General features: G+C 42.8%; 1 protein-coding gene across 8 annotated transcripts in view; it reads right to left on the minus strand.

Moving 5' to 3' along the window:
* Window positions 1–1,069: 1,069 nt before the first annotated feature.
* Window positions 1,070–15,793, minus strand: part of SPATS2L (spermatogenesis associated serine rich 2 like) — a 160,635-nt gene continuing 145,911 nt past the window's right edge. For all 8 annotated transcript variants that reach the window (XM_073218564.1, XM_073218563.1, XM_073218558.1 and 5 more), the window contains 4 exons: window positions 10,273–10,382; window positions 7,664–7,766; window positions 4,750–4,970; window positions 1,070–1,959 (listed from right to left, as the gene is read on the minus strand). In XM_073218564.1, the coding sequence (XP_073074665.1) occupies window positions 1,564–1,959; window positions 4,750–4,970; window positions 7,664–7,766; window positions 10,273–10,382 (830 nt within the window). In that variant the 3' untranslated portion in view covers window positions 1,070–1,563. The remainder of the gene's footprint in view (window positions 1,960–4,749; window positions 4,971–7,663; window positions 7,767–10,272; window positions 10,383–15,793) is intronic.

Raw genomic sequence — 15,793 nt, forward strand, 5'->3', positions numbered from 1 at the left:
AGTAAATGGGGACTGCAGTCCTGAACATCTGTCTTCCTTATTTGATGCAACAACTCTCCATTCCTTCCCAGAATGTGACTTAACATTTGAAATTCATATTAATCTCTGGGTACATGCAGAGACCTTAGCAAGCTGTCTGCAGAGAGCAAACATCCTCCTGCCCTTTGCCAAAGGAGAAACGCATTTTGTGAGGCTGCAGGCTCAGCTTCTTGGGCTGCTCTGAACCACTGAGCCTGGTTTGCCAGAAAAAATGTTGAGTTGAAAATAAGCATTTGCTCTTGAAAGAGGCTGACAAAACTGTAAGGCACATGGAAGTTCCATAGAAGCAGTTGCCAGACTAAGCTGCCCTGCAGTCAAAGGTAGGGAACTTGGGCAAATTGGGGCATGGGGCCTGCAGTGGCCACTCTACCTTCCTGAGGAACAGCCCTCGTCCACACAGGCCCTGTACTTGTGGGGAGGTCTCTGAAGAGTCGGTGCCAGTGAACACACCTCCTCTGTGGCTCCCTCCCCCACTGCGGTGCGAGACCCTTGCTGGGACTTCTGAGGAAGACCCTTGCTCCTTGTGGTTGCTACCTGGAGAGGTTCTCTTTTCTTCTAGACAGTAGGGCATGGACTTGAAACTTAGGAGTCAGGTAGCTGTTTGTCACCATTCTGAATACAAGTCAGCTGGGGGTGGGAAAGCTGTAACAATCAAGGGAAAATGCGGGAGCCCTGATCAAATGGAACCCAAAGCACAGTTTGATGTTGGACTTTTCAGCCACTGAGCTAATAAATTCTCTTTATTGTTTGAACAAGACTGAGGATGAGGTTTCTGGTACCTGCAAGGAAGGTTTCCAAACTATCACCTGGTGCTAAGATGACTGGGGTGCATATCCATCTCTGTGGGTGTACGTACCGGCAGGGCCCATTGTGAGGCACTCTTTTTCTGAAAGGATACTTGTCCCAAAAGAAACAGTATTGTATGGAACTCTGTGATGTAACCTCTAGTCTCTAAGGTTTTCTTGAAAGTAATTACACAGTACATTTGATAAGAAAGTGGGAATCAATAAAAAAAAAAACAGGCCAGGTGTCAAATGCAGCATATTTTAATTTGTTTCAAATAAAGCAATATATGTATATATATTTTTTCAGAAAAACACCAGACATTAAATTCTACAAAAGCGCATATGTCTTCAGCAGATCATGTTTGTCTTGACAAAGATTTGTTTTCAACATTAACTCTCTAAAGACGATCAACGGACTGACATCACTGCTACAACAGAGGTTGCTACTGAGCCTCTGCTCTTTAGCCACACCTTGATTCTCCTAACAAATGAGTAAATACTGCCTGGCTAAAATGTTGCAATGTCTTGATGAGAAAAAGCATCAACAGATCAAGCAAGGCTGTGAAAGTTATGAAGCAAGCTAGAGTGAATTATTAGAATTAGTAAAAATGATTGAAGAGGATGACACAACCATACCGGGTTTGTATATTCTGATTGACTCTCTTTTGGCAGCGCGTGGGGTTAGCACCTCGGGTGCGGAACCAACACTGAGGGAAGACTGCTTTCTTCCGCTGCTAGCTCAGGCCACCAACGTCACGGCGGGGACGGAGAGAACCGCGGCATCCGGGGAGACTTCTATTCTCGTCGGGCAGAGATTGCACTGAGAAACCCTAGCGACGTTACCCCGGAAAGGCCTGGCCTCCGAGTTGTCTGCAGCATGCTGCCTCCGCCGGGGCTTTTCAGAATGCGCTGGGGCCTCCAGGGGCTTTGTCCCCAATGGGGCCTCTTGGTTTTTGGCACTGCCTTTGTTTTTGGGACGGAAGCCGTTGTGTGGCTGTCTTCTGTGTTCGTGACGGTTGTTGCCCTTCACCATCGGATCAGCTTCGTTACCACTGCCCTGTGGCTTGGCAGACCCGTTTAGCCTGTTGTTATGATACTGCGGGTTAAATCTTCGTCTTTGGCTAGAAGAACCATTCTATCAAAAAAAAAAAAAAGAACAGAGGTAGGTATCATAGGCCAGCAAACCATAGATGACTTCAGTAGACATCAGGAAATCAAATCTCAAAGCCACAGGTAGGCTTTTTTACACCTTAGAAGAATATCACAACATGCAAATGAGGTCAAGCTGATAAAATCCTCAAGGTAAATGGATAGTGGACTATCTTGTAAGTGGAACTCCAAGGAAATTACTGATGTTGAAAGAGAGGTGACAGATGTATAAGATGGACAATTCAAGAACCAGGCCAAATACAACCCATAATGTACACTTAAAATATAAGTGAATAAATGTAACAGAGAGGCAGGGCAATAATGATTCTCTACTATGAACATTTCTGGAATATCCTATATAGACTATGTATATGAATTTTCATATATATGAAGAAAAATGTAAAACTCTGCAATTTTTCTTCTCTAAGGCAGTCTAGTTTATCTCAAAACACATACACTTCAGAAATTTATCTTATTTATATTATTATCTTATTTCTTCAGAAATAAATACAGGGCTGAGATACATGTAGTAGAACTTGGTGGGATGTGGAGGTAGCATGTACCTTTATAGAGGTACTTAGTTCTTTTCCTAAACTTCTTGCAGTTCTCAGCCAATGAGTTTTGAAGCATCATACTGAAAAAAGAACTGGCAGCCTTCAACACATCAGCAGCCGAGAACATAACTGGATGAGGAGAAAGGAAGCAGTGGGTTAGCCTGCCTGTCCCTGTATAAGGGAAAGGTTTCTGAACTCCTTGAGGTCAACAATAGTCAACATTTATTGAGCACTTACAGTGTGCCAGACACTGAGGAGGGAGCCATCTCATGTATCATCACAAGCACCCTTTAAGACAGTTGCTATTATTTGCTTCACTTTATAGATGAGGATAATGAATTTAAGGAACTTGAGGGAACTTAAGGATAGTGAATTTTAAGGTCTATGGTTAGAAAATGGTAGAGGTGTTCCAACTTCACACACTGCCTCTTTTCAAGATTCATAAATAGGTTGTATGTGAACTCTGACCTTCACGGAATATCAAACCTCTATTATTAAAATGTATAATTTTATGAGTTATAAATACATTAAGTTCTTAATTTGTGTGCACTGTGACTGGATTATATGGGTTTAGGGCAGACTCACCCCTAATAATTCAGGCCTAGGGCAAGAATGCAGTATTAGACCCACACAGAGTATGTCCGCATATTGTCTCTTCCTGCCTTTGGCTCCGTCCCCCAGTAGGAGGCGGCTTTGCACACGACACTCCAGCCTCTGTATCTCTACCCCCACAGATGATCGCCCTTTGGATCTAGAAGTGTGCAAACTGGTAGTGTGGTCTGTCCTCAAGGTGACATATCCAGGGGAATGGTCCAAACAGACCATGAAAGCAGACATGGGGCCCTTCGGGCACAGACTTCCAGGACCTCAGGTGCCTCACAGCATTTCCCAGGAGGAAGGATGAAGTTTCTGGAGAGTCAGTTCTCAGTCTCACTCGGCAGGGAGGCCATGGCTGGGCAGGGGCTGGGAGGGCTGACTCCAAAGCACAGGGCCCAGCGCAAGGGCCCTTCTCATCCAGGTCTAAGTGTTCTAGCTTAGATACACAGGCATATATCAACTTAATTGAGCCATTGCCTGGAATTCTTTGCTGAAAATGATAAAACAGTGAGCTGAAGAAGTGTCTGTGTGCATAGCATTTAATCTGGCTTCCTCTGTTTTTAAAGAAATTGTGAAAGGGAAACAGACTAGATGTTAGGCTTAATTTTAATATGGGTTTAATAATGAGCAAAGAGCAAAAGCTCCGAAGATGTCTTTAGATGACAAATAAAACAGATTTGATTATGATCTTTAACCTGAGAATATATGAAGTGCTCCTTGTCAAAGTGCAATTTTAAAGTTCACAAAGACCTGTGAGGTCAGAGAAATGCCTGTAGGTGTCATTAATGATAATTCTAAAAGACCAAGACAACAAAATCCAAGAGGCACTTGTTAGAAAACTGCATTTTGTAATGCTTAGCAAAAACAGTGTCTTTATTGGGGCTCTCTTTCTTAGAGATGATGAAAGGTGTCTTTACAGCACGTCCAATGTCTGCATCATCAAATCCCATTGCTTGCTCATTCTCTAATGATAAGAGAGATATCAGCTCTCAAGGATGGAGTGGAGCAGCAGGACAGAAGGAAGACTGTCCATAGGACACCTGCATTCTTAGGGGTCATATTAAAGATTAATAATGTCATTTTGAAATGTATTCTCTTCCCTGAAAGCCCAAGACATGTCTGAATTAACTTTAGCCTCTTATTACTAATCTAAATATAAATGGGAATTAAAGGGTCTTAAAAAACAAATGCCAGATTTCTTCTCACTAACAGTGTCAGTGGCCAGGTACGGAATCATGCTCCCACATCTCTGCGAGTTCCTTCCACACGTGGGCTGGTGACAGGGACCTGGGAATGGCAGCACTGGGGGCATGAGAAGAGCTCACTTGGGTGGACTTTGCTAGTGCTGTCAAGAGCCTAGGAAGGCCCCAGCCTGCACACGGGAAGGCACCTGTGAAGTGTGGATACCCAGCCCTGGGCAGTTCCCTGAGGCCAGCCAGGCAGATCATCTCAGGCCAGGCAGTGCTGCTGGCCACAGGAGGGGCCTGTGTATGACCTGGGGAGCTTTGCAGCAGCAGTTGCTGTTTTCTTCCTCTGTACGCAGGTGGTTTCTTCCCTGGCACCAAGCACCAGGGTCTGCAGGATGCCTGGGGGCAGCGCACGGCCACCCGCCTGGAGCCGCTTACCTGCTTGCTGGCCGGCATGGCCTGGTGAGAGCCATCAGTGGTGCTGGGAAGATTGCTAGCCACTTTGGGGCTGGCTGCTTTCCCCTCGGAGGACTTGTTGTGACTGGCTGGTTTTCGGGTGAAGTTCCTCTGTTTCCCAGAGGCTGCTGTGTGAGCGTTCAGCAGCGGCAGCAGGGAGCTGCAGGGAGTTCTCGGGGAATAGCTGTTCTTTGGATGGGTAACTGCAACGAGAAGGCGCATGGTGTTACGGGCTGTGCTGTGCATACTGCTGCCTCCATCACCCGTGAGGAGATGGGGAAATTGGAAAGAGCTTCAAAAAAGCATTAAACTTTTTTTTTAAGGATATTATTTGAAAGGGCACCTTGGTGATTGGAGACCACCAAGTTTCTTCTCTGAGAATCAATGAACTGAATCACAGCATCATCCAAGTTGGGAGACATTTGTAGGAAGTTAAGACACGTCTGAGCAACTTTAATATTATTCCTAAGGTCAAATATCACAAATGGAAGAGGGATAAAGAAATCCTGACTGCTCTCTGGGCCCCATCCACAATGTACTCTGCCTCTTGGGTTCCCCATGACTAAACCTGTTCTTGCTGTGCTTGTCAGATCCTCGGCCGGTCGGTATTGCAGGGATGTGGAAAGACCAGGAGGTGTGTGGACACTTAGCCAGTCACAGCCTCAGTGTTCTGAGGGCATGGGAATGGGGTGAGGTAGGGGGTCAGGAAGTTTGTCACCCTCAGTCATGCATATAGGCTATTGGGAGGCCTGCCAACCCAAAAGATACCCAAAAGTGCCTTTTATACTCCATTAGAGCTACATTATCTGGCCTTTTATCAACCCCATTTTCTACAGCCCTGCTGCAAATTTACACTAATTCCAACACTAAAGTCAATGCAGGCTAATCAGACACAGGCTCAGGCAGGTCTGTTCAATATGCATGATCACCATTCCTGCTGGTTTTGAAAGGGGTGGTTTTAGATGGGATGATTTGTATGTGATTATGCTGGAGGGCAGCTGGAGGGAATCAATTTCAAGGATAAAGTCATGACTTCCCTCTCACAGTTCGCTAGAATTTGACTGTCAGGCTGGAAAGCAAAACCTTTGAATCTTAAAAATGTCACCAATTTTTAAAAGCAATTTTTCCCACTATCTGTGTTGGATCAGACTTAATCCTAGGGTTCTTCTACAGGATGAGGAGTGACTAATAGGGATCATAGAACATTAGAAATGGAAAGGACAGGGATATATTTCTAGTCCCTTTATTTTATAGGTAACATGTGCTGGCATGTTGGGGCTGTACAAGCACAACCAGGGGATTTTGGTGGCCCTTGTGCTCATGAGATTCAGTTTCATGGGGGTCCTTACTTGCTGCAGCTCAGAGGCCACTCTTTCTGGCTCTGTAGCTGTGGGTTTTCAAAGTGCCCTCGACAAAGCTTTAAAGGAAAGGGCCTTTTGAGGACTGCTGTCTCCAACATGGGAGGCTGGCTTCCGCGTGGACACTCGGGATCCGGTATGGGATGGCTCCTCCCCCTAGATGGCCCTGGGGGTGCCCTGGAGGAAGCAGGGGTAGCTGCGCCCCCCACCCCACTGCAGACCGGGGACAGGCACTTGGTGAGGGTCCCACTCATCATCAGGCTGAAGAGGACACTAGGATGGGCAGATAGATCTCCAACTGGGAGCCAGGTGGTTTGCTTTTTTAGGGGTGGGTCAAGAGCTGGGGGTAGAGAATGGGAAATGGATAGATTCTTTCACAGAGGAGGGAGCATGTGGACAAGAAGAAAGTAATTCAAAATAAATGTAGTCAGAAAATCAGGTAACTGCCAAAGATATGTGAATGAGGGTGCTCACAGCAGTGTTATTTTAATGGTGAAAAACTTGATGCAACCTAAATGTCCACAGTCAGGGGACTGGCTATGTTGATTATATTTAAATAAATTATGGATTAAATATATTGACAGAGAAAAACCTCAACCATATATTGTGAAATGATAAAAGCAAACTACTATATATTACATAGAACAGTAAATTATAATATTTAGTATAATTTACATATATAATTTACGGAGTAGATTATATGTGCATAAAAAGTGTGAATGATACACAAAAGTAATGTCATGTTCTATTTAATGTACTTCTGTAATTTTTAGCTCAAGCTTATTTTTTACACTCAGGGAAAAAAGGCAATTTCCATTTTGAGGAAAAAAAGTGCAGCCAAGCTGCAACTTTTTAGCTGACTAGGAGGCTGGGGATATTCCATGTCCCTCACTAGTCCTCCTTTCCTCCTTATGACCACCCATGAAACCACTGTAGGGCTCATTCTCACCTCCCCTGGAGGATGGGCTGGAGTAGGGGAAACAATTATCAGCCAATTTTGTTGCACATTAGCTGCTCTAAATTAGGGCTTAATAACAAACAAGACTATGGCTAATGGCTGAAGTGAAGTCTTTCATTATCTGCAGACTTCACTCAGCACAGGAACCGAGGAGCCAGCTCAGCTCAGGCACTGCGGAGCAGCACACGCAGGAACAGGGCCCTTCACAATAGCTGACTGTTCCCAGACTGGGGAGGAAGGCTCACTCTCAGTAACAGGGCTCTGCAGAACCAGGCTGTTGAAATCAGAGAGGCAGTCTATTTGGCAGCACTTAATAGAAGTTTGCAAAAGATATAAACTAGTTGGTCTGTTCTGTTCTATTTAATAAATCCTGGGGATTACTGATGGGCAGTGGCATTTGAAGACTTGAAGTTCAAATCTTGACATTTCTAGTGACCTGTGTCATGAACTTAGATCATTAACTCTCTTTCTATCTCCCTTTAACCCCCTGGGGGACTGCACACCTGACATTTCCAACATCAGTTCCAAATAGCACCGAACCTACTCACACAGAATTATTTAGCAAGGATGCAAAACTCACTTTCTCCGCAGAGCATGATTTGGGCCTTTAGCTGTTCAATGTCACAGGAGAATCGGGCAGCTTTCCCAAGCTCTTCATCATATTTACGCTCGCTGACAAAGTGCTGGAGGAAAGAGAAGTAGAACAGGAGTCCCACAATTACAGAAATGCCCAAGGCACACTGCAGATTATCCACTTTGCTCTTCTGCTACCACTGACGGTGTGAGCCAGTGAGGAATCAAGCCGGCTCTGTCACTATGAGGCTGCATTAAATCAGCTTGGTTTTGACCTGCCTGGAGCATGACCCCTTTTGTTCTCGGAATATGGTCCTGCCTTTCCCTTGGACAAAACTGTGATACTGGCAAAACGTGTGACTGGACTCTTCTAGTTAACCTTTCAGCTCCCCTTGTCCTTCCTTGAGCACCTCATGTCCTTGTTGCACATTTTTGGGTTGCCTTCCGGCAATCTTCCTAATTTGGCGATGGCTTGCTAGGGTATTTTCTCTCAAGAGAAAACATGTCATCCTTCCTAGATATCCTTCTCTATTTTAATAGGCAGCCAGGAAGCCTTTAGAAACTGGAAAATATTATCTTGACTGGTAGAATTTCAAGTGTTGTTAAAGGAAGTGGGAAAGAGATTATTTTTCAATTCATTTAAAATTAAGATCTATGTCTAGAGGGTGGAGTGAGAAATACAGAAATAAGTATGACTCAGGCCCTCCTTGAATTTACAGGGACTTTACAACATGGCAAGGGAAACAGATAACACTAAATACAATATAAGGTGGACTGTGGTAGGTGCTTTAGGAATATGACAGAGGAAGAAATTACTTCCTGCTGAGGGCAAGGATAAAGAGCTGTGTAAGAGGAAGTATTTGAACTGGAACATTATCAAAAAAACTTCTGAGGACTTATCAGACATGAGGCAAATTCTTAACAGATAATCTCACTTTCATCTGTTCACATTATTAAGAAGTCAGTACTATTATTATCTCTCTCTGTTACAGAGGTGGAATCTAGGTTCTAAGAACTAAGAAAAAAGTAATTTATCCAAAGTTGCAGAGCTGGACAGTTTCCCTGCAAAGCCTGTGCTATTAACCATTTTATGGTGAGTGGGACCTCGATAAGCAGAAAAGAAAGATGAGTCGTGTTTAGTGGGCCAGGACACTGACGACTTCATGTTCCTCACCTGGTGTCCCACCAACGGGAGACAGAGGCTGGACTATATGTGCCAGAGTCCAGTTGTGGGTTTTATTCTGAGGGGAAGCAAAGACCATACTGGGGAAGACCAAATTGGCTCTTGGGGGGTGAAACTATGGTCTCAGGGTGGACAACCAAGCTGGAGGAGACAGTGGAGGCAGACAGACTAGTTAGGAGGCCACTGCAATGGACTAGTTGGGAGGCAACGAAGACCAGAAGAGAAGATGAGAAGGGAAAGACCTCTAGAGTGTCTCAGGACCCTCAGGGGAGGTCCTTGTCCCCAAGGGGATCCCTTTCATCCTAACTGGGACAGTGGGGAAGAAGGGGACCCTTGCCAGATTCTACCATGCCCAACCAGTTTTATGCCTGGATGAGCAGGCAATCCTACTATAAAGTTATTAGGAACTGTCTTCAAAGTACTTAAGTGCCCTAGAAGTTGGTTGGAGCTGGGGTGCATGTGCATATGTGTGTATGACAGTGTACTGGGGTAAAAAGAGGAGGATAAGGGAAAATTTATAAACTGCAACTTCCTATTTTGTTGTAGATGCTTGTTTTTGCCTTTCTGGGAACCATTTGTCCTTCTGGTAACTGCACTCAAACACAGTTTCAAAGATCCACTGTGTGGGTTGGTCTGTCAATCAAGATTGCTCTCGGCCAAATGGTGGACTGACCCAAGTGGAGGCCGATAAGAATCTCTTTCTTTGGGATTTGAACCAACCACAGTGTCACAAAGGGTGTTGACATCTGGAGTCACTCCCTGCTGATGCCCTCAAGAGAGTCTGTAGTTACTGCTGCCTATGGTCCCTGGGTGGCCACCTGGGCTTCTGCCTAATTGTAGCCTGTAGTCTTCATATCACACTCTGCTTTGGTGAGCTGCACTGATAACTTTTGCATTCTAGTTGTTCCTGAGGTTAGCCAGGGTCATGTTCTATTGTTTGCAACGGAAGAAATCCAATAAATATATATTTGTGGGTGAAATTCTTAATAAAAGGGCAAGTAAGCTAGAAAAGGATATAGGGAAGAAATCTTTACATATTGCATATTCTTTACAATCCTTACTGTTACACCAAGGTCATACTTAGTGTGTGCTTACTTACGTGTGCGCTTCTGTTTGTACACATAAATTACATACAGTGAAAATACTATCCCTGTCCCAGCTCTAATTCATGGGTGAGTACATTTTATTTGGGTTGGTCTCCACTGACGAGGAAAATTGCTTGTACCTCTACTCTGTAATTATATATCCCTTGAAACCATAGTATACTTAAATACAGTGATTAGTTGGTTCTTTATGCTTCTGAATTCTCTATTTCAACCTTATGGAAGAGAGCTGGGTGCTCTTCAGAGAGTAGCACCGCATGGATGCAAAACAAACCTAGTGGGGACCAGATCTCTGGCTGAGGGTCCAGGCTGGGATCCTGGAGAACTGACCTTGATTTCTGCCCTGAGCTCGGCCAGCTGCATCTCCGCCATCTGACTGGCTAGATCGGTAAGTCTCTTTAGTTCTTCTGCTTTCTTCTGACGAGCAGTCAGGATCTCCACTGCCAAAGAAGGAGGAGTAACAATTAGGGCCAGAGAGTCAAACACAGTAAATGACCTAATTTCTTGAATCAGTTCTCCCTGCACACACTAAGCGTGTTGTTGGGCCATGACTATGTTTTCTGAGTTGGTTACTGAGGTGGGTCTGCCGTTGGTGTTTGTTACTAACCACCCACCTCTGGATGTCCTTATCCAGCGATCCCCACGCCACACGCGGTCCCTTCTGATTCACTGTACACCCCCAATCTTCCTCTTTTTCCTCACTGGCATGTGTTCTCACTTGCTTAATTTGGACTTTTAAATCTGTGCATTACACTGAACAACTACCTTTAAAAAAAGGCACTTAACTAAAATCCTATCTGAAAAAGTATTGCAAGGATAGGGAACCCACTAAGCAAAAACCATTCTTCTCTATGTGCTGTATTATTAATTTTAACAGCATCTGACCTTATGAATTTTAACACACACTCGTTTAGGGTAACTAGTTGTGTGGCTTGAATATTACATAAAAGTTTTACTTTGTTAGCTTTTTGTGAACTAAAAAATGCCTTGCTTTTTAAAAAAAATATTCTACAGATATGTTTCCATTTTGCAACCAGAGAGGAGTTCCAGACCAAAACGTCTTGTCTTTGTGGTAAGTGTTCCCAATGGAAAAATTTCAAGGATGAGTCAAAGCCTGCTTGAACTGGATTCGTGTTCACTCCGTAGCATCTGCACATGCACAGAGGACTCCAGGGGGTTTTCTGGTGCCACACTCACACATCTGCCAGATGAACCAAAGGTTCAAATAAATGTTGTAGCTCACAGGTTAATTTGTGGGTATGTGTGTGTTTCCCAAAAGATCACAAAAGCAATGCATACAAACTCATAGGGCAAGATTTAAATATGAGATTTAACCTTCCAATAGACAGAGTTGTCAGTTCTGTAATCCAAGTCACATATGAATTGCCTTCATTTCTTTTGGACAAGCATTCTGAGTTACACAAAAAGAGAATTCCATCTAACTGAGATGATATGCATGTCAAATTCATATTCCATTCTTGGCTGAAACAAGGGTCAGCTGCTTTATTAGACCAGATTCCCAGCATACACACAAAACCAAACAATATGATTTCTGATGGTAAGGGTTCCTAATTTATAAATGTCAAAAACAGTGACTTCAAAAACCCAAAAAGTTCAGAAGCAATCAAGAGTTAAGATTTCCTGTAGACCATAACCATTCTTCATATAGATGGAGAAACATTGCCTTGTTAATGCTGATACCAATGTTGAGATGTCAATAAAGTAACTAATCTATAACTCATAAAGCCTAATCATTTGCCAAACTACTCTAACCAGGCTTCAATTATTTACCAGGACTCCCCGTGCCTCCTGTTTACAATGCCATGCAGCTGGGCGGAGGCTAATCTGTGCCTGGCAGTCTTTCAGGATACAGAGGAGCTGGCGAAAAACTTGCTTCCATGAGGGGAGTGAAAGGATTTTCCACCTGAGTGTAGACATTGTATTGCTGAATGATGTCCTGGTTACCTAGTCAGACCAGAAGTCACAAAAAGCTGGCCCATTATCACTTTTGGCCACAGAGTACAAATGCTTTGTTTGGTACACACATTACATTTACAAATTAATTGCCCACATTTGAAAATTAGATTCCATTTGAAAGCTGGATTTCTGCTTCTCTTAAAATACTGGAATTCCTGGATATAGCTGGCCAGCATTCCCACGTGGCAACAACTGGCTGAGGCTGAGTGAGGCGCTGCTGCCCTTTGTAGATGGAGCACCGTGCCCAGTGTGCCATGGTCACGTCACGCCCTCCCTGCTGAGCGCATTCACGTTTCCACCTGGCCTCCCTAGGCATCTCCAATCACAGCAGAGACTGCACATGTACTTCTCTGTGTCCATGCCATCTAGGGCCTGTACACAGTGGGTGCCCAGTATGTTTGCTGAATGAAGGATTGAGTGAATCAATTCATTACTTAAAAGGAATGTGCAAAGAAGGCCAGAAGTTCCTTTTCTACAGAGGCCACAGAAGAATGTCCAGATTCATACCTTGATTATTTATTTGTTTGCCATTATAATTCCACATATGGATGGGGCTGAAGTAGGGAGCATGAGAAAGCAATTCTCGAGTAGAAAGATGAAACGAGGTACTTTTCTCTTGCAGATAAAAAAATAAATTCTGAAGGCTCAGACTTGATGAGCAGATAGTAGAGGGGTCAGTCCACACTGAGTGTCTGTCTATACAGTTAAACAGATCTGACTTTTCTTAATGGATCATTTGTGGGATCCGAAATGGATCATTTGGAAAGAACTGTTCTTTTTGATTAAGTAGAGCTTGGTTCACACTAAACAAAATATTTTGCAGAAATAGATATAAACGGCCCCTAAAATAGGAATGCAGGTGCAGGACCACCAATAAATTCTGAGTTTACCCTCATGCAAATGTGCATGGAAATGAATACTTTGCATCAGCGAGTGTTGGGATGAGTTTTACATATAGCCTCATTAACACTTCAAAAACTTTCTCATTATGAAAAAGGCTTAAAAATACAAGAGATCTAAAGTCAGTATTCTTTGGGGATCCCAACATTTTCACATCAAAAACATCAATCACAGAAAATAAAAACAAAGAACAGATCAGATCCTGAGACACATTGATCCTTGACTGTAAAACAGAATAATAAGTATGTTTTGAAAGCAATATCCTTTCAGAAATTTTTAGAGGGAGATAGTTCCACACAGCTAGATTTTCACTGCTTTCAGGCCTTGATTAATGTTATTTAGTTACTTTTATAAACAGTATCTGGTATGCTGAAATCCATTTTCTCAGTAGGATTTATACATTCCTTCCAGTTTTTGGAAGACATTGGGAGCTTGCTCTTATTGCTTGAACCATGAAAATTTCAGGGCTTCTCAAATAATACTCCTTGGCACAGGGTATACTTGAAATCCCGGGGGCCAAGAACTGGAGCAGAAAGAGCTCTTTGAGCACAAAGATTCTTTTGAATACTTTTTATTCCTTAAATATTCTTGTGAATTGTGCATTTTATTTCATAATATATCTGTGTTCCTATTAATAGAAAGTAATATTCTCTTCAATATCCCTGGTAGATTTGACTCTCCAAGAATATGCCTATCTAGGTCTTCAATTCCCTGTGTATACAGACAAAGTCTGAGACCACAGTACTATAACATGCTTACTTTCTTCATCTGTAAAATTATCACGCCCACCTTGTAGGGTTATTGGGGAACTAAATGAAATAACCCATGTGAAGTGTTTAGTACACTCAAGAAGGCTAGCTATAAATATTATTAATAAAGTCAGATATATTCATCTAGATTCTACTCCCTTTTTTTTTTTGCAGTTACTAAAATTGGATTCCACAGCCTGTAGTCACTGACTTAATTACAATAGTTCATTTAACAAATATTATGAAGTATGTACATAATACATCACATTAGGTGCCTTGAGGGATAGAGGAGCTTATGTTATAAATGAGGAAATATGGTTTATAACATGTGCAGGAAATAGAAAATGTGGAAATCACTCTTGAGACCACAAAGGGGCCAGCATGACACGGTGGCTCTAAAGGCAGTTCACTTCTGAGTGGGCAGCATGCAAGGGTCCTTTCTGTCTGGGGACACAGGCGTGTCACCCGAGGACACTGCATAGCGCCTCAGACTCTCACCACAAGGAGGCCGGAGCAACCTCTTCAGAATAAACGCTTTTCCCTCTGTACACATACCGTGTCAGGCACTGTGCTAAGTGCTGGGCATGTATTTTCTCATTTTATCTTTACATAATCTTTTGAGATAGATACTATTCTTATTGTTCCTTTACTGACATGTGACCTGAGACTTTGAGAAGTCACTGAAATGGTTCAAGGTCATACAGCCAATAAATGGATGGAACTTGGATTTGAACTCAGCTCTGCTTGCCTCCTGTGCATGTGAATTGGCTTCCACAGGGCTCTGGGCAGTTCTGAATCCAGGGGCTGCAGCACCACGTACAGAAGTGAGGTGAACCCTGTGACCCAAGCTGGCCACTTCAGCTCGCCTGCCAGCTCCAGGAGTGCAGGGCCTCTGGTCTGCTGTCCGTTATTTGCCCGAGTCTGTAATAGTACACTGCAGGTAAGGAAGCATGCAGATGTTCATTGATGCATTAATTTAAAAAATGGGGGTGCTCTCCAGAGATGCTCCAAATTCCACAGATCTTAGTACCTAACATTACTGTCCCAAGAAGGGAGATTGAGTATGTGAAATCCGAAGTATTTTGTTAACCTCTTAGAAAGTAAGTGATGTGCTAGGAATTTTCTGGTTTGGTGCTGGAGAAACATTTTGTGTCTGTGTTGGCTGTTAGTATTTTTATTAATAGGACATGAAACTGGAAAGAAGAAAATAAGCTATAGCTTGAGAAACAGGGAAAATCCCAAGTCATGTGGTAATCTGATTTTGCTGAAGGAATAAACAAACTTCATAAGAATAAAGTGATTTCACAATCAAAGGGATTGTGCAACTACCTAAATATTCCAAAGCTGAACCCTGGATTACATTTGGTTTTATTTAATGAAAACCTGCTGTATTTTATATACTCACATATTGCTTAAAATTATTTAGGAAAACTGAGTAACAAAAATAATGATAGCTATTTTCCAAAAAGTGACACCTGGATTATGGTCAAGGGAATACGGTTTCATTCTGGTAAAAAGAAAGGCATTGCAGTCAAAGGTAAAGAAATTAGCTGAAACCAGTCTGGGGGCGCAGGCTGCCATTTATCCAATTCACTGGAGAAAATTTGGGTGAGGATGAAGAATTTAAATTGCACAAGAGATAAGCATTGTAAAACTAAATCCCAGCTAAAAAATATGTCTTAGGGCTCCCATTAACATGGCAGACTGAATTCAATGATAAGATAAGGGCTCAGCATGTTCACGTGTGGCGTGGTGTTGGATCTGACTGAGCAATCTTGTCTCAGATGAAATTTCCAACCCGTGAACCTCAGCCTATTAGAGATGGTAAATCTACCCTACTAGTTGCTGAGTAACTTTACAACAGTGGAAATGTTTAGAAATAAGTATAAAGATAACAAATTAAACCCAGAGTGCCAATACTGTGTGTTAAACTTAGGAAAAGTCTTGCAATGATTAAGATTGCCTGAATGTATTATTTAAGCACACTGTTTGGTCTATTTGAAACCATCTCACTCGTGATTTCAACTTAAAACATGTTATCAATTGTCTTTTGAGGTGTTAAGGTGTTAAGGTGTCAGGTGTCCGCCAATTTGACTATGTTTGTAAACAGAATTGGAGTGTTTTAAGAAAACTTCATTTAGTACATCTCCAGGTTTGAATTATTCATCTTTGAAGAGTTGCTTAAAAGCTTGGAATCCTTTGCCTGTTAGTTTTGTGAGTTTGCC

The sequence above is a fragment of the Manis javanica genome, chromosome 12 (genome assembly GCF_040802235.1).
Source record: "Manis javanica isolate MJ-LG chromosome 12, MJ_LKY, whole genome shotgun sequence".
NCBI classification, from domain to species: Eukaryota; Metazoa; Chordata; class Mammalia; order Pholidota; family Manidae; genus Manis; species Manis javanica.